General features: G+C 47.4%; 2 protein-coding genes across 2 annotated transcripts; one reads left to right on the top strand and one right to left on the bottom strand.

The window, feature by feature from the left end:
* Nucleotides 1-12,766: 12,766 nt before the first annotated feature.
* LOC141905715 (uncharacterized) lies at nucleotides 12,767-14,754 on the bottom strand. The gene is made up of 2 exons (XM_074794702.1): nucleotides 14,478-14,754; nucleotides 12,767-14,382 (listed from the first exon to the last, which is right to left on the bottom strand). Exons 1-2 carry the CDS (start codon nucleotides 14,582-14,584, stop codon nucleotides 13,041-13,043), a joined length of 1,449 nt encoding a protein of 482 aa, XP_074650803.1. The 5' UTR covers nucleotides 14,585-14,754; the 3' UTR covers nucleotides 12,767-13,040.
* Nucleotides 14,755-15,185: 431 nt separating this feature from the next.
* Nucleotides 15,186-15,859, top strand: LOC141906133 (immediate early response 3-interacting protein 1-like). The gene is made up of 3 exons (XM_074795342.1): nucleotides 15,186-15,276; nucleotides 15,465-15,560; nucleotides 15,653-15,859. The coding sequence occupies exons 1-3, from the start codon at nucleotides 15,186-15,188 to the stop codon at nucleotides 15,706-15,708; spliced, it is 243 nt and encodes an 80-aa protein (XP_074651443.1). The 3' UTR covers nucleotides 15,709-15,859.
* Nucleotides 15,860-15,920: the final 61 nt, after the last annotated feature.

The raw sequence follows: 15,920 nt of genomic DNA, 5'->3' as shown, positions 1-15,920 counted from the left end.
TTTCTATTCAGATTGATCATTCTTAAGTTCTGTAACCGAATAGGCCAGGCACAGTAACCGACTGGCTCTCCGGGCCAGATTTTCTCACAATGGCTGCGCCAGACAATATACCGCCGCTCAGTACTGGTCTACAGCTTGGCCTCCCTAACGCACGGGCCGGGCCAAATAACTTCGTCGGGGATCCCCTCTACACGTCGTGCCTCCTATCGATTCTAGGTGGGTCTTCGGGTCCAATCGTCCTTAACTTGAAGGCGATCATCAACAACTCGGAATCCTTTCGTTTCCATGGTAGCGCGTCCTCATTCCAAGGTTGTTCCCGAAACAGGTCGAACTGACTCAGACTCAGATATCCACTCAAAATAAGACATAAGACCGTTATTCGTGAAAAATTAACGATTGCCATGTTTATTCAGCTCAACAACGGATTAAAAGAACGGGGTGTTGCTCGTCACTCAAGATCAAAGCAATCTCCCAATACTCGTAATAAAATATGTGTACTCTCGGAAATCCCCAGGAACAAGGGACGTTTATAACATTTATAAACTGGTCCTTAGGCATAACGACGGCTCGTAGAACTAATCATGTTCCACGGATATAATATTGTACGAAGGCGCGATTAGGCTCACACCCAAAAATGAGAGAGAGAGAGAAAAGGGGGGGGGGGTTGAACTATGAGAGTCAAATAATTAAAAGGCTTGAGTCCGAAGCGGAAATGTCGGTGACGATGAGCAGATCCCAATATCTGAACCCGGCCAAGGACCGACTCGATAATGCCTCCTCTTGAACTACCACTACAGGGATTCTTCATCTTGGTTGGAATTCGCCTTCACTGGTGGTCCGACGCAGGGACTGATCAGTTCCCTGGTCCGCCCTTCTTTCTTCGGGCCACTCATCTCTGGTCCTCTTAGGCAGTAAGACATCAAGGGGAGACTTGGTTTCGACCTGGACTACCACTGGCAGCATGGTTGATCGTCACCCGACAAATTCCGAAACTCAAGGGGGGTCAAGTGACCCAACGAAATAAAATACCGTCAAAAATGATATTCCCTCACCCTTCTCTCTCAACTCAGTTTTAAGAAAAATACTAAGGACCGCACGCGAAATCGCCCGCGGAAATAAATGCAACGAGGCCTAGGCGACCCCGAATAAAATTCGACTCTACAACGATGCATTGCATAAATGGTTGAAACGCGAGGCGGATATAGCCGAAACGGTTAGGTCCCGCCGGCGCATTACTAAAGTCAAACGGCTTAGCTGCCCGATTATCATCTAACTCGAATTAGAACTCAAGCGTGAGGTATTTCGAGCGACTGGGAGACAGAGAGGAATAGTCCTCGCTGTGCCCCAGTCCCAGCATCACAATGATGTGGAAACTCGTTAGAATAATACCTAATGTCCGTATTTTAATACTAGAGGGATCGATCGTCGATCGATAATACTTCTCGTGGAATAGGACGGGTAATGCCCTATGATTAAGGCGATTAATGCTTAAGGAGGGGAGGGAAGAAATCGGCGACAGTGCCAGCACCCGACTGGAACTCAGTCTCTGCAGATTCTCGTCTAACGGCTGACCGGCAGACCCCATTCTTCGCTCTCTTCGCTTTTCCGTGGACCAATATACCATTCCCGTAGGTGGTCAAACCATCGACATCAGACGTCCTCTCCGGACCCGGCAAATCCCGTAGGCGGCTGAACCATCCGCACCAATAACCCTCGTCGTCTTCAATAGCCTAGCTATCTGGACCGTCAACGGACTGAGACCGAAATAACCTACCCAAACCAGTCACCATCGCCAAAATCCACCCACCCGGGACGGGAATTACCTTAGGTAGAGCTTTAAACAAGGGCTGTCGTTGGAGACAACCTAATACTATCGCAGTGATGATTGGCGAATACTACAGAAGTTTAGAATAACATGGAGGGCCGGGGACAATCAGGACCTCGCGGCACGGAAACAATAACAATTACCAATAATAAAAGCAACGTAATTCAATCACATCCCCCCGAGGAAAGGAAACCCGGTCCCCGTCGGGACGCGGGAGGTAGGCCTACAACTTGCTTACATTGTAACTTGGAATATAGTATCCGTTGGTTAGAGAGAGCTAAATTGAACCATGCGAGTGGTCGACGCTCAGGTCAGAATCCCAAACTAGCGCGCTGCCCGCCTTATATAGGGCTCGTTGTCCCCGCGTTGTCCTGATTGGCTACCCGCCTTTGTCCCCGCTACGCTCCAATAGGTTGAAAATCACGTGGTACGGCGTGACGTCACGATCACGCGTGACTGACCGCCGTCCACGACGTCGCTCGATCGGAACCTACAAGCATAGATTTATTTATACGAACTCCGGTCCGAGTCGAGCATTAAAAACTCCGAAAAGAAAAAGATTTATTATCAAGAGAATATTTAACTTCCAATTAGTTACAAAAAAAATGTAGTTCACCGAAAGAGGGAGCACTCAAGCGGTCGGCACCGCGGAGTACCAAATTGAACCGGCCCGAATCCGGGCGCTACTCGACTTCACTAGAGCGGAATTCATATATCACAATATAACATCGTTAGGATATAAATACGAACGTATTGGTAAGAAGATTTAAGACGTACTGATGTGCTTTAAGAGCAGTTTGATTTCTTGAACAACTGGTTCCGCCGAATAGTTATAAAGACGGTAAGACAACATAGTCTGTGTAAAATCCCCCAACGAACACAACTCGACCGGACGCGAGCTGAGTTCGTCCCGCAACGCAGTAAGAAAGGTAACCAGGTTATAAACGGGAATAAAGGATAAGGAAATTGAATAATTGGTGCTATTTTAAGGATCTATAAATATTAGACGCTATCTGTGGCGATACATGAGGGATTCAAAACTGGCGCTCTGGCCCGGTTATAAAACTGCTATGCAGGCAAGAAAGTGATTTAAATTTGGCGCCTATAACATCATCACGGAATTTCCGCTACACCACCCCCTCCCAGCCTTCACGCGTCCCGCGTGAGAAAGAAAGAAAGTAACATGATATAATGCGATAAGAAGGTTTTTTTTTTTTTTTTATATGTAAGAACGACCGACGACCGGTTCGAAAGTTAAGCGTAAGACGTTTCAATCTCGCACGCTACGCAGTCGACGGGCATGTCGTCGAATCCATAGATGATCATATCTCCCAGCGGCAACGGGTGCACATGCACCTCACCGAAAGGCGCCGAAGAACTACGCGCGGGCGGATCCCAATCGATCTCGGCTGCGACCGCCATCTTTCTACAGAACGGCACGCGAAGGGGAATTAACGGTGCGCGGCTTCGACGAAGAATTAACGATCTGCGGCTCCGACGAAGAATTAACGGTGCGCGGCTTCGACGAAGAATTAACGATCTGCGGCTCCGACGAAGAATTAACGGTGAGCGGCTTCGATGAAGAATTAACGATCTGCGGCTCCGACGAAGAATTAACGGTGCGCGGCTTCGACGAAGAATTAACGATCTGCGGCTCCGACGAAGAATTAACGGTGAGCGGCTTCGACGAAGAATTAACGATCTGCGGCTCCGACGAAGAATTAACGGTGTACGGCTTCGACGCAGAATTAACGATCTGCGGCTCCGACGAAGAATTAACGGTGTACGGCTTCGACGAAGAATTAACGGTGAGCGGCTTCGACGAAGAATTAACGGTGTGCGGCTTCGACGAAGAATTAACGGTGTGCGGCTTCGACGAAGAATTAACGATCTGCGGCTCCGACGAAGAATTAACGGTGTGCGGCTTCGACGAAGAATTAACGATCTGCGGCTCCGACGAAGAATTAACGGTGTGCGGCTTCGACGAAGAATTAACGATCTGTGGCTCCGACGGAGAATTAACGGTGCGCGGCTTCGACGAAGAATTAACGATCTGCGGCTCCGACGAAGAATTAACGGTGTGCGGCTTCGACGAAGAATTAACGATCTGTGGCTCCGACGGAGAATTAACGATTTGCGGCTCCGACGAAGAATTAACGATTTGCGGCTCCGACGAAGAATTATCTCTCGCGCGTTTCGTTGGTGGTTCGCCCTCACCCAGGGAGACACGGGGAGGCTGGTCCCAGAGTTCCTCTACGACTTTTAAGACCTTAGTCGGGGTTCGGTGATCCCGGCGCGCATGTCTCCGGATAGAATCGGCCCGAGAGCCCGTCTTCCCGCACGCGGTGCATCGATAGGAGACTCCAACGCGTGCGATCGAGTCACACGTCTCCTGGTGTCGCTGCAAAGTTGCCGAGTCACGGAAGTGATAATGGCATCCGTGGCACTTCTCTCGCGTCCTAAAGAAAAGAAAAGAACAGCCGGGTCCCACATAAGTAAAGCGTTGAGTTAGGGTAGGAGTCGGCGAACCGCCTAGGCCTAAAGGTACAGAAAGGACTCATCCCGTCGTTGAGTAGGAACCCGCGAGCTCCTCCGTTGGGAAGTAGGAGTGTCAGTTACAGTCAGCTCGGTTGCGTCGTGATTTAAACCCAGGTACTGGGTTCCCAGATAAGGCTTTAGTCGGTCATAATGTACTATTTTGGGGGCGTTGGTCGGCATATCTTGTATTTCGTAGACTGTTTCAGAGCGCTTCTGTAAGACGGTGTATGGTCCTGTCCAATTCAACTGAAACTTCCGGTTGGGATTTCCGCTCGTGATTTTCGGTTGGTACAGCCACACAAGGTCCCGGGCCTCATATGGTTTCCCATAACGTCGTTGGTCATGGAGATTCTTCTGACGAAGAGTATTCTTTGCTAACGCTTTCCGGGCATCGCGGTGGGCTGTCTCCATCCGTTTCCGAAGCTGGCTGACGTACTCAGTGGTCGACGGGAACTTGTCTTTAGGCGGAAGGCCAACTATGAGGTCTACGGGGAGATCTACCTCCCGCAGCAACATCAGATAGTTCGGAGAGGCTTCAGTCGTATTATGTCTAGCCGCACGATAAGCCATCGCAGCGAACGGCAACTGTAAATCCCAGTCGAAGGGGTCATCGGCAGACATCAGGGACAGCATCGATATCAGACTGCGGTTAAAACGCTCGACCATACCGTCACTCTGGGGCCTGTATGGAGTAGTGCGGGTTTGTTTTATACCGAGGAGGATGCAGACTTCTTTGAATAATTTGGATTGAAAATTCGAACCCTGATCAGTATGGAGCTCACGAGGTACGCCAAAACGGCTGAAAAACTCTGTCACTAGTTTGTTGGCTACCGTCTCGGCCTCCATATTGGGAATAGCGTAACATTCAACCCATTTGGTAAAATAGTCCATAGCAACGACGACATAGACGTTGCCGGCCGTGGTCTCCTGGAGGGGGCCCATAATATCTACGGCGATACGCTCCATGGGTGCTCCTACGTTGTAAATCTGAAGTTCAGCCTGAAATTTCTTTGCCGGGGGTTTCTTCCGAGGACAGAGCTCACATTGCTTCACCCATAACTCAATATCTTCTCTCATCCCGGGCCAGTAATACCTCTGTTGTAACTTGGAAAGAGTTTTCTCGATCCCTAGGTGTCCCCCGGTACGAGCCGAATGGAGTTGGTGAAAAATAGTACGACGGAAATTCGGAGGAACAATCAGTTGGGAAAATCCATCCTCAGATCTACACTCCCGGAATAGAATCTCGTTGTTGAACGATAGAAGCTCCCACTGAGCCCAATATCGTTTGGCGTTGGTACTCTTATCTGAGACGTCTCGCCACGGTGGCTTGGAGATGCCGGCTATCAACCCGTCGATCGCCCACTCTAGATCTTCGTCGGTTCTCTGAGCTGACTTGAGCTCCTCTAAGTCCCACGGTTCATCTAATTGAGATTCGACGACTCCGTCTTCGATCACGTGTATATACCCTATCTTATCACACTGCTTACACGGCATCCTCGATAACCCGTCAGCGTTACCGTGTTTTACTCCGGGACGGTGCTCAATCCGAAACTGATAAGTCGACAAGGCTTCCAGCCAACGGGCAATTTGACCTTCGGGTTCCTTCAGATTCATCAGCCAACGGAGGGCGCTGTGATCAGTGCGGATGAGAAAATCTTGTCCGTAGAGATAGTGCTTAAAATGCTTCACGAAGAACACGACCGCCAATAATTCACGCCGAGTCACGCAGTAGTTCTGTTCCGCGCGGTTGAGCGTGCGACTTCCAAATGCGATCGGGAGTTCCTCGTTTCCTTGCACCTGACTCAACACGCCTCCGATGGCGAAGGCACTAGCGTCGCAATCCAATATATACGGGTCCGTGACATTCGGGTATGCTAGGATGGGTGCGTTGGTCAACTTCTCTTTCAGCTCCCGGAAAGCTTGCTCCTGCTCGTCCCCCCAGATAAAATCTTGGTCTTTAGTCGTGAGTCTGTGGAGGCTGCCCGCGATCTTCGCGAAACCGGCGACGAATCTCCTGTAATAAGTGGCAAGGCCCAAGAAACTACGAACTTCCTTGACATTTCTGGGCGTTGGCCAATCCCGTATACACTGGATCTTGGACGGGTCTGTCTGTATGCCCTCGTGACTAACCACGTGCCCGAGAAAAACTACCGACCGCTGGAAAAGCGAGCACTTGCGGGGTTTAAGTTTGAGTCCGGCTTCTTCCAATTTACTGAAGATGAGGTCCAACCGTTCGACCATCTCTTTAACGGAGCTACTAAACACCAACACGTCGTCGAGGTATATTAAACAAATCTCCCACTGGAGCCCAGTTAAGACCATTTCCATCAATCTTTCGAAGGTTCCCGGAGCTCCGGACATACCGAAAGGAAGAACAGTGAACTCCCACAATCCACTCTGCGTAATGAAGGCGGACTTCTGTTTCGCGTCCTCGCTCAACGTAACTTGCCAATAACCGGAATTCAGATCTAGGGTGCTAAACCAGACGGCGCCTCCCAGACATTCCAGCGAACGATTGATATTCGGGATAGCCATGCTTTCTATGGTCGTTACTTCGTTTAGTCGGCGATAGTCCACGCAGAAACGTGTGCTTCCGTCTTTCTTGGTCACCAATACAATCGGGGACGACCAGGGGGACCGGGACCTCTCTATCAACCCGCGGCGATGCATGTCTTCGATCAAATTCTCTGTTTCCTTGCGTTTGGTCAGGGGAGGAAGTCTCGGCGCCTGTCGTATGGGTGGGTGATTCCCGGTGTCCACCTCATGGGTGACCAAATCTGTCCTTCCCAGGTCTTCATCGGTTTCCGAAAAAGCTGAAGCATGTTTAATCAGTAGCTCCGCCACCAAGGGAGCGTCTTCCTGGCTGAGGTTCTTTACGCTGGCTTGATACAGTTCTTCCAGGTGTTCTGGAATGTCGTGGTTCGCATTAGGTTCTTCGGATTCTGAGTTCTTTTCTTCCATCTCAACGGTTCGAATCGTGGAAACGGTAATGAGTCTTCCCAGGACTGTAGACTGCGGAAGAAGGATAGGGCTGTATCCCAAATTCATCACTCGAACACAAGTGGAACTCCGCTCTCGAGTGTCGACCAGTGTTCGGGCCACAGCCAGATCTCCGCCCTCGTATCGTCCTGTACCCTCGATGATACCAAACGATGGAATATCGGAATCCCCAGAGATAGAAGTGGGTATGACCATCTGGTGTCGAGCTGGTATTTCTATCGCTTCCAGGGTCCTCGCTAATAATTCGGTTTCGGGTTCTAATGAATTCTTCGTGTGGCAGACGATCTCTTCGTTACCGCAAAATAGCAACGAATTACCCACATCCAGGTACGAGCCGGTTCGTTTCAGAAAGTCCATCCCCAAAATCCCGTCGCCAGCGATATCCGCGACGATGACGTCAATCCTTAACGGTTTTTGACCTAACGGGAAGGTCAAAGTGGTTACCCCACCAACAGTTATTTTGCTGTTACTTGGTCCGAAAAGTTTCAAGTCGGATGGTTTGAGCCGTGGTCGGTGTGACTTGGGTATAGCTTCGTATGCGGCTCTTGAGAGTATAGTTCGGCAGGCGCCAGTATCTACCAAGAGGGCCATCTGAACTTGTCCTATCTCGGTAATTATGTAAAGTCCATTATCGGCGATTTTATCGGGGTGGCAATTAGCAATCCGGACGATGTTTGTTGGAGGGGGCTGCTCGATTTGATCTACTGTCTCCGGCCCACGCCCCCTGGCACCGGAGAGGAAGCATTTCCCGGGCGATTTTGATTGCAGTTGCGCGAAATGTGACCTGGTTGTCCGCAGCTGTAGCAGGTGATGCGAGACTGGTAATTGGTGGGCGCTGACTGCCTGGGTGGTGAAGTTTTGTCGGCCTTCGTGTCCAGTTTAGCTGCTAACGCGGTCATCTGTTCGGTTAGCTTCTCCAGCTGGTCTCTGACGTCTTTCATCGCCGAGTCTTGGTGCTGGGCGGCAATACTCCTGGCTGCAGCAGCCGCTTTCTTACCGGAGACGTGATTCGTATCCCGGCGGGCCTCTATTCGACGGAACGTTTCCACCTCCAGGGCGGCGGTGATTGCCTCCGACAAGGTCTTCGGGCTCGCTTGGAACAGACGCATACGCATCTCAGACTCTTGTAGGGCATCCATAAAGTGGGATCTGGCGAGAGCGTCTTTAGTCTTTCTATCCGAGGCCGGATACGCGCGGGCTACTAGATTCTTTATGCTTTGACCTAACTCCTGTAAACTCTCTCCCGGCCGTCGTACTCTGGCTCTCAGTTCCGCGGTATATAATTCCTCTCTGACCTTAGGACCAAATCTAAGTTGTAGTGCCGAAATTAAGCACCGATAGTCTCTGCGTTCCTCCATTGTCAACTCCCGCAAGACTTGTTGAGCTTCGCCCTTCAGGCTTACGGCCAAGTATATTGCTTTCTCGTCGTCGTCCCAATTATTAAGGGAGGCGACGGAGTCAAAGTGGGCCTCAAACTCAGTCCAACTAGTCTTCCCGTCATACCGGTCCGGCGTGGTCGCTGGGCGACGTATACGGTAACGTTTCTGCCGCTCAGTCTGGGACAAGCGGAATTGAACGCGTCTGTCATCACCCTTCTCGTTCGGGTCACAGTCCTCGTCCTCCTCCTCGGCCGCAGTCTCCATCGGCTCCTCGTCATCAGAAGATCCAAAGTCAGGGGTTACTTGAGGCCCGTCTCCTCCACTCAAAAGGGTCGTAGTCTCATATTCTACCTCTCCGTCAGAGACGACGGTTTTGTCCGTATTATTACTATCAGTCATCTTGCTGGCTAGAGGAAGGGGAAAGTCGTTAGGGTGGAATAGGAACGGGTATATAGTCATGAGGGTTGCCTACGGGAACGAGCAAGAGAAATTTTAACAGGTTATCAAGAGCAACGAGCAACCATTCAACACGTGTAACATGACACAAAAGAAATATGAATTAATGGTTCTTTAACTAAAAAAAGTGAGATATCTGAGTCCGACACAATTGAGGGGGCTGGTATCCCGGTCTCAACGCCGTTTCCATCTGCGTCAGTTCTTCTCTGTGTTTCTCGAAGCATCCCACCGCTGCCACCACTTTGTAACCGAATAGGCCAGGCACAGTAACCGACTGGCTCTCCGGGCCAGATTTTCTCACAATGGCTGCGCCAGACAATATACCGCCGCTCAGTACTGGTCTACAGCTTGGCCTCCCTAACGCACGGGCCGGGCCAAATAACTTCGTCGGGGATCCCCTCTACACGTCGTGCCTCCTATCGATTCTAGGTGGGTCTTCGGGTCCAATCGTCCTTAACTTGAAGGCGATCATCAACAACTCGGAATCCTTTCGTTTCCATGGTAGCGCGTCCTCATTCCAAGGTTGTTCCCGAAACAGGTCGAACTGACTCAGACTCAGATATCCACTCAAAATAAGACATAAGACCGTTATTCGTGAAAAATTAACGATTGCCATGTTTATTCAGCTCAACAACGGATTAAAAGAACGGGGTGTTGCTCGTCACTCAAGATCAAAGCAATCTCCCAATACTCGTAATAAAATATGTGTACTCTCGGAAATCCCCAGGAACAAGGGACGTTTATAACATTTATAAACTGGTCCTTAGGCATAACGACGGCTCGTAGAACTAATCATGTTCCACGGATATAATATTGTACGAAGGCGCGATTAGGCTCACACCCAAAAATGAGAGAGAGAGAGAAAAGGGGGGGGGGGGGTTGAACTATGAGAGTCAAATAATTAAAAGGCTTGAGTCCGAAGCGGAAATGTCGGTGACGATGAGCAGATCCCAATATCTGAACCCGGCCAAGGACCGACTCGATAATGCCTCCTCTTGAACTACCACTACAGGGATTCTTCATCTTGGTTGGAATTCGCCTTCACTGGTGGTCCGACGCAGGGACTGATCAGTTCCCTGGTCCGCCCTTCTTTCTTCGGGCCACTCATCTCTGGTCCTCTTAGGCAGTAAGACATCAAGGGGAGACTTGGTTTCGACCTGGACTACCACTGGCAGCATGGTTGATCGTCACCCGACAAATTCCGAAACTCAAGGGGGGTCAAGTGACCCAACGAAATAAAATACCGTCAAAAATGATATTCCCTCACCCTTCTCTCTCAACTCAGTTTTAAGAAAAATACTAAGGACCGCACGCGAAATCGCCCGCGGAAATAAATGCAACGAGGCCTAGGCGACCCCGAATAAAATTCGACTCTACAACGATGCATTGCATAAATGGTTGAAACGCGAGGCGGATATAGCCGAAACGGTTAGGTCCCGCCGGCGCATTACTAAAGTCAAACGGCTTAGCTGCCCGATTATCATCTAACTCGAATTAGAACTCAAGCGTGAGGTATTTCGAGCGACTGGGAGACAGAGAGGAATAGTCCTCGCTGTGCCCCAGTCCCAGCATCACAATGATGTGGAAACTCGTTAGAATAATACCTAATGTCCGTATTTTAATACTAGAGGGATCGATCGTCGATCGATAATACTTCTCGTGGAATAGGACGGGTAATGCCCTATGATTAAGGCGATTAATGCTTAAGGAGGGGAGGGAAGAAATCGGCGACAGTGCCAGCACCCGACTGGAACTCAGTCTCTGCAGATTCTCGTCTAACGGCTGACCGGCAGACCCCATTCTTCGCTCTCTTCGCTTTTCCGTGGACCAATATACCATTCCCGTAGGTGGTCAAACCATCGACATCAGACGTCCTCTCCGGACCCGGCAAATCCCGTAGGCGGCTGAACCATCCGCACCAATAACCCTCGTCGTCTTCAATAGCCTAGCTATCTGGACCGTCAACGGACTGAGACCGAAATAACCTACCCAAACCAGTCACCATCGCCAAAATCCACCCACCCGGGACGGGAATTACCTTAGGTAGAGCTTTAAACAAGGGCTGTCGTTGGAGACAACCTAATACTATCGCAGTGATGATTGGCGAATACTACAGAAGTTTAGAATAACATGGAGGGCCGGGGACAATCAGGACCTCGCGGCACGGAAACAATAACAATTACCAATAATAAAAGCAACGTAATTCAATCACATCCCCCCGAGGAAAGGAAACCCGGTCCCCGTCGGGACGCGGGAGGTAGGCCTACAACTTGCTTACATTGTAACTTGGAATATAGTATCCGTTGGTTAGAGAGAGCTAAATTGAACCATGCGAGTGGTCGACGCTCAGGTCAGAATCCCAAACTAGCGCGCTGCCCGCCTTATATAGGGCTCGTTGTCCCCGCGTTGTCCTGATTGGCTACCCGCCTTTGTCCCCGCTACGCTCCAATAGGTTGAAAATCACGTGGTACGGCGTGACGTCACGATCACGCGTGACTGACCGCCGTCCACGACGTCGCTCGATCGGAACCTACAAGCATAGATTTATTTATACGAACTCCGGTCCGAGTCGAGCATTAAAAACTCCGAAAAGAAAAAGATTTATTATCAAGAGAATATTTAACTTCCAATTAGTTACAAAAAAAATGTAGTTCACCGAAAGAGGGAGCACTCAAGCGGTCGGCACCGCGGAGTACCAAATTGAACCGGCCCGAATCCGGGCGCTACTCGACTTCACTAGAGCGGAATTCATATATCACAATATAACATCGTTAGGATATAAATACGAACGTATTGGTAAGAAGATTTAAGACGTACTGATGTGCTTTAAGAGCAGTTTGATTTCTTGAACAACTGGTTCCGCCGAATAGTTATAAAGACGGTAAGACAACATAGTCTGTGTAAAATCCCCCAACGAACACAACTCGACCGGACGCGAGCTGAGTTCGTCCCGCAACGCAGTAAGAAAGGTAACCAGGTTATAAACGGGAATAAAGGATAAGGAAATTGAATAATTGGTGCTATTTTAAGGATCTATAAATATTAGACGCTATCTGTGGCGATACATGAGGGATTCAAAACTGGCGCTCTGGCCCGGTTATAAAACTGCTATGCAGGCAAGAAAGTGATTTAAATTTGGCGCCTATAACATCATCACGGAATTTCCGCTACAGTTCCTTGCAAGTGGCACTCTTTCAGTTAAAAATTTCAGAGTGATTCTTTTACGTCATTGCACTAAATCAAAAGACTAATCTTTAGCTCCTTTCTGTCATTAATGTAGTGTATTTCATGTAAGTAATAACCTGTTTGTTAAGCGTCGTTATGCGCTAGCACGCTGGTTCAAACCGAAAACTGCCCGTTACCAGGGAGGTGTAAATTCAATACCGAAGGGGCCGATCGATAGGGACTTTCACTACTTTCTTTTGGCTATTTTTGGCTTTAAACAGTTTCCTTCGGTCCTCAGTGGATAATAAACCGTTGATATAGAGATGATTAATTTTCATATCCAAATTTAGACTAAAAACTAGCATTTATTGTTATGAAAAATGCATTTATTTATTGACACGCGTAAAAAACTGAGATTTATATAAAGAGATACAACCACATCATATCAATCAATACACACAACACTTTTATAAATTATCTAGTAATTACAGACAATTGAATGTTCCTTACAGTAAATAATATAATATGATATTTAAGTTATATAATTTAAGCTTTATATACATTACTTAGATTTGAATGATACCTTATCACATATGTATAGTAGTCATTATAGGCTGATCTAATGATATATTGAATAATTAATATTGACGAACCGTATCATCATTATTTCTTCGCATTTAGAGTTCGTCAAGGATTCTTAAATGTTTTTCTGGTTCTGCGGTAATAACGAACGTTCTCGGTTTGTTGTAGACCTTTCCCACTTTCGGGTAATCGGCTGGTGGTGGTTGTGGTGGTGTTGGCGAATCTACCGGCCGCTGACCATCTGAACAGGAGGTCGAAGTGGCGGGACGTGATTTCTCGATTCCAAGTCCTAAAATACGGATTTGCCTGTCTTCAGGTTCAATGACCGTACCCTCGTAATCGACAGCGTGTATTCTCAGAATTCTATCAGCGTCTAGCGTGGCGTGAATACTGGAGGTATCGATAGATTGTGAGATGCTGAAATGATGTTGAAATTCGCTCTTTTCGCAGTTGTTCTTATTACATTTACAAATCTCATATCGACCGCTGATATGAATGAAATGTCCGATGGTTTTTATAGATATGTCGTCCGGGTAGAAATTGTATACTTTAAACGCGCCGAGTTGGACATGTTTTGAGTTCGAATCAACAGTACTTTCCGATAACCTCACCGCTGGAATTCCCTCAGACGTAGGCGAGGATTTTTCCGCGTTAGACTCACCGGTTTCTGGATTGTCCTGATCTGCAGCAGCTACTTCGGTTAAGCTCCTCTCCATACTTTTAATCGCCTGTCCCAATTCTAACGCCTGTTTCAATCCCTCTGCAACTGTGTATCCACTTTCTCGTCCGCTGTCGCCGAAGTCCTCACTAGGCATCTGTTCATCTCGAGTTTGACCGAGATTCTCATCTTCGTGCTGGCCCGCCTGTTGTAAAATCCTAGCACGCTCGCGTTCATAACGTAATCTCGCGGCTTCTAATTCTTGTTGTCTTCTAATTTGCGCCGCTTTCTCGAGCCTCATTCGATCTCGATTCTCCTTCATTTTTCGAGCTTCCTGACTAATCACTTCCAGTTCTTCTTGTCGTTTGATTTCTTCAGCTCGTATTTGTTGTCGTCGCAATTTCATATCGCGTATTATTTTCTCGCCGGCTTTTTGTTGTTCGTCCAGATGGTTCATTTGTTTGTTTAGTGATCGGATTCGCTCCTTGGTATTCGCGAGTCTTTCTTGGTCTTTTTTATTCAGATTGTTATTCTTATGGGGCCGGTTTTTAACAACGGCCTCGTTCAGATCGGAAGCTGTATGCTGTGAGCAGACGGTACACGGCGGCTGTGTCGACCAACGCTCCTCCGTGTGTTCACGAGGAAATTGCTGTTGTTTATTTCGGTGGCAATTTGGTTTCGGCGGTTCAGCTGTCTCTCTCTGGTCATCGTTTCCCATGAAATGTTTCTCCATCTGGTCAAAAACGCCAGTATCCACCACGGTTTCAATCCTATCATTACTACAAATATTGAACAAACATAATGATATATAAATACGCTTTTTCCTTGAATACTACGTGACAACCTATTTAGAGATGATGCAAATAGTACTTACGCAAATTTATGGATTATTGGCTTCATTTTTCGTCCATGATGAACGTGTCCCGTAGACGATGCCAAACACAGCGCCATCCCAATCAGCGACGCACTAACGACTTTCATCTTGGATCAAATTGAATATGCGGTATATAATGTCTCGAACACTCGGTCGTGAATTCTATAGTTGAAACCTGTTTATACGGTTCACGCCAATAACACTGTAATTTTTTCAGGCTAATGTTCAAGTTGAAAAGATCTGCAAATAGTTTTCACTGCGGTGTGGTTCGACTCGTTTGTTTCAGAAGAAAGGTGTGTAGATTGAACGCGTCGGTAATGTCAGGGTTTATATTGAGAGAGCCGAGCTAAGGCGACGTCAGCATTTGCAGAAAATCAGTGATTCTCATTTGGCCACGTCAGATATTTCAGTTTTTCAGGACATTGCATCATGTTTGTTTACGCTTCTCCAACAACGAGAAATATCCTAGAAATCCAGAATAGACTGGCTCCCGCTAGTGGACATATTTTACAAAGCCAACCAGTGAACAAATTGCTTTGTTTATTTTCAGCTTGAAACAGTATATATTACAATTCTGAATATTTCTTTGAATATCCAACCAATGATTGTTAGATATTAATACAGTTTTGATGTACGGGCTGTTTCCTTGAGCCCGCGTGTAGTGCGGAACCAGTCTATTTCTAGGATTACGCTACGTCATCATTCAAAATGGCGTTTACCCTGTATAGTTTATTGGAGGCTACTTTACTGTGTTTAAATGCAGTTTGCGTCCTTCATGAGGAACGATTCCTAGCAAAGAGTACGTATGATCATAGATCTAATATATTCCTAATTTTCTAACGTAATTTTGGTCAATATAACGTATCGTAAATATCCCTAAAATGCTTAAAACTGACGATAAAATGACTCAGACTGGTACGCCATCTGGTGGTATAGTATGACAACCTGGAAATAAACGAAAACTTCTAGTAATAATTTTTATTTCAGTTGGTTGGGCTACAGACCATCGCGGTTTCGGTGAAGCGCCCGGAATGAAGACTCAGATAATGAATCTTATTCGATCGATTCGTACTGTAATGAGAAGTAAGTTGATAGTGTTTTCAAGAGAATAAACTTGTCGTCATGGGAAGAAAAAAATATTCAAAACATTTTTGTCTTATGAATTTTCATTTCAGTTCCTTTGATTGGACTAAATATTGTGACAATTATATTCAAGTTATTACTCGGATAGCGAATGGTCAGATTTACGTTTGGATTTAATAAATGTGTGCATGCGTGGAGGGCGGATGACTGTGGCAATATCTTGGTGCTTTCAATTCTTAATTCTATTGTACAATTTCAACTATCTGTACAGATATAAATTGCTGTTGTATATAAATAAAACAGATCGTTTTCTAAATACTTATTGAATTATTTCTCATTTCATGTTTGTTCAGCTTTTGC

The sequence above is a fragment of the Tubulanus polymorphus genome, chromosome 5 (assembly GCF_964204645.1).
Source record: "Tubulanus polymorphus chromosome 5, tnTubPoly1.2, whole genome shotgun sequence".
Classification (NCBI taxonomy): domain Eukaryota; kingdom Metazoa; phylum Nemertea; class Palaeonemertea; order Tubulaniformes; family Tubulanidae; genus Tubulanus; species Tubulanus polymorphus.
This window is presented reverse-complemented; position numbering and strand designations above follow the sequence as displayed.

Excerpts from the sequence above, each read along its gene's own strand:
- LOC141905715 (XM_074794702.1), bottom strand. The coding sequence starts at position 14,584 with ATGAAAGTCGTTAGTGCGTCGCTGATTGGGATGGCGCTGTGTTTGGCA. Across the intron at positions 14,383-14,477 it reads CCAATAATCCATAAATTTGC|TAATGATAGGATTGAAACCG; the intron begins GTAAGTACTATT and ends CAATATTTGTAG.
- LOC141906133 (XM_074795342.1), top strand. The coding sequence starts at position 15,186 with ATGGCGTTTACCCTGTATAGTTTATTGGAGGCTACTTTACTGTGTTTA. Across the intron at positions 15,277-15,464 it reads GGAACGATTCCTAGCAAAGA|TTGGTTGGGCTACAGACCAT; the intron begins GTACGTATGATC and ends TTTTTATTTCAG. Across the intron at positions 15,561-15,652 it reads GATTCGTACTGTAATGAGAA|TTCCTTTGATTGGACTAAAT; the intron begins GTAAGTTGATAG and ends TTTTCATTTCAG.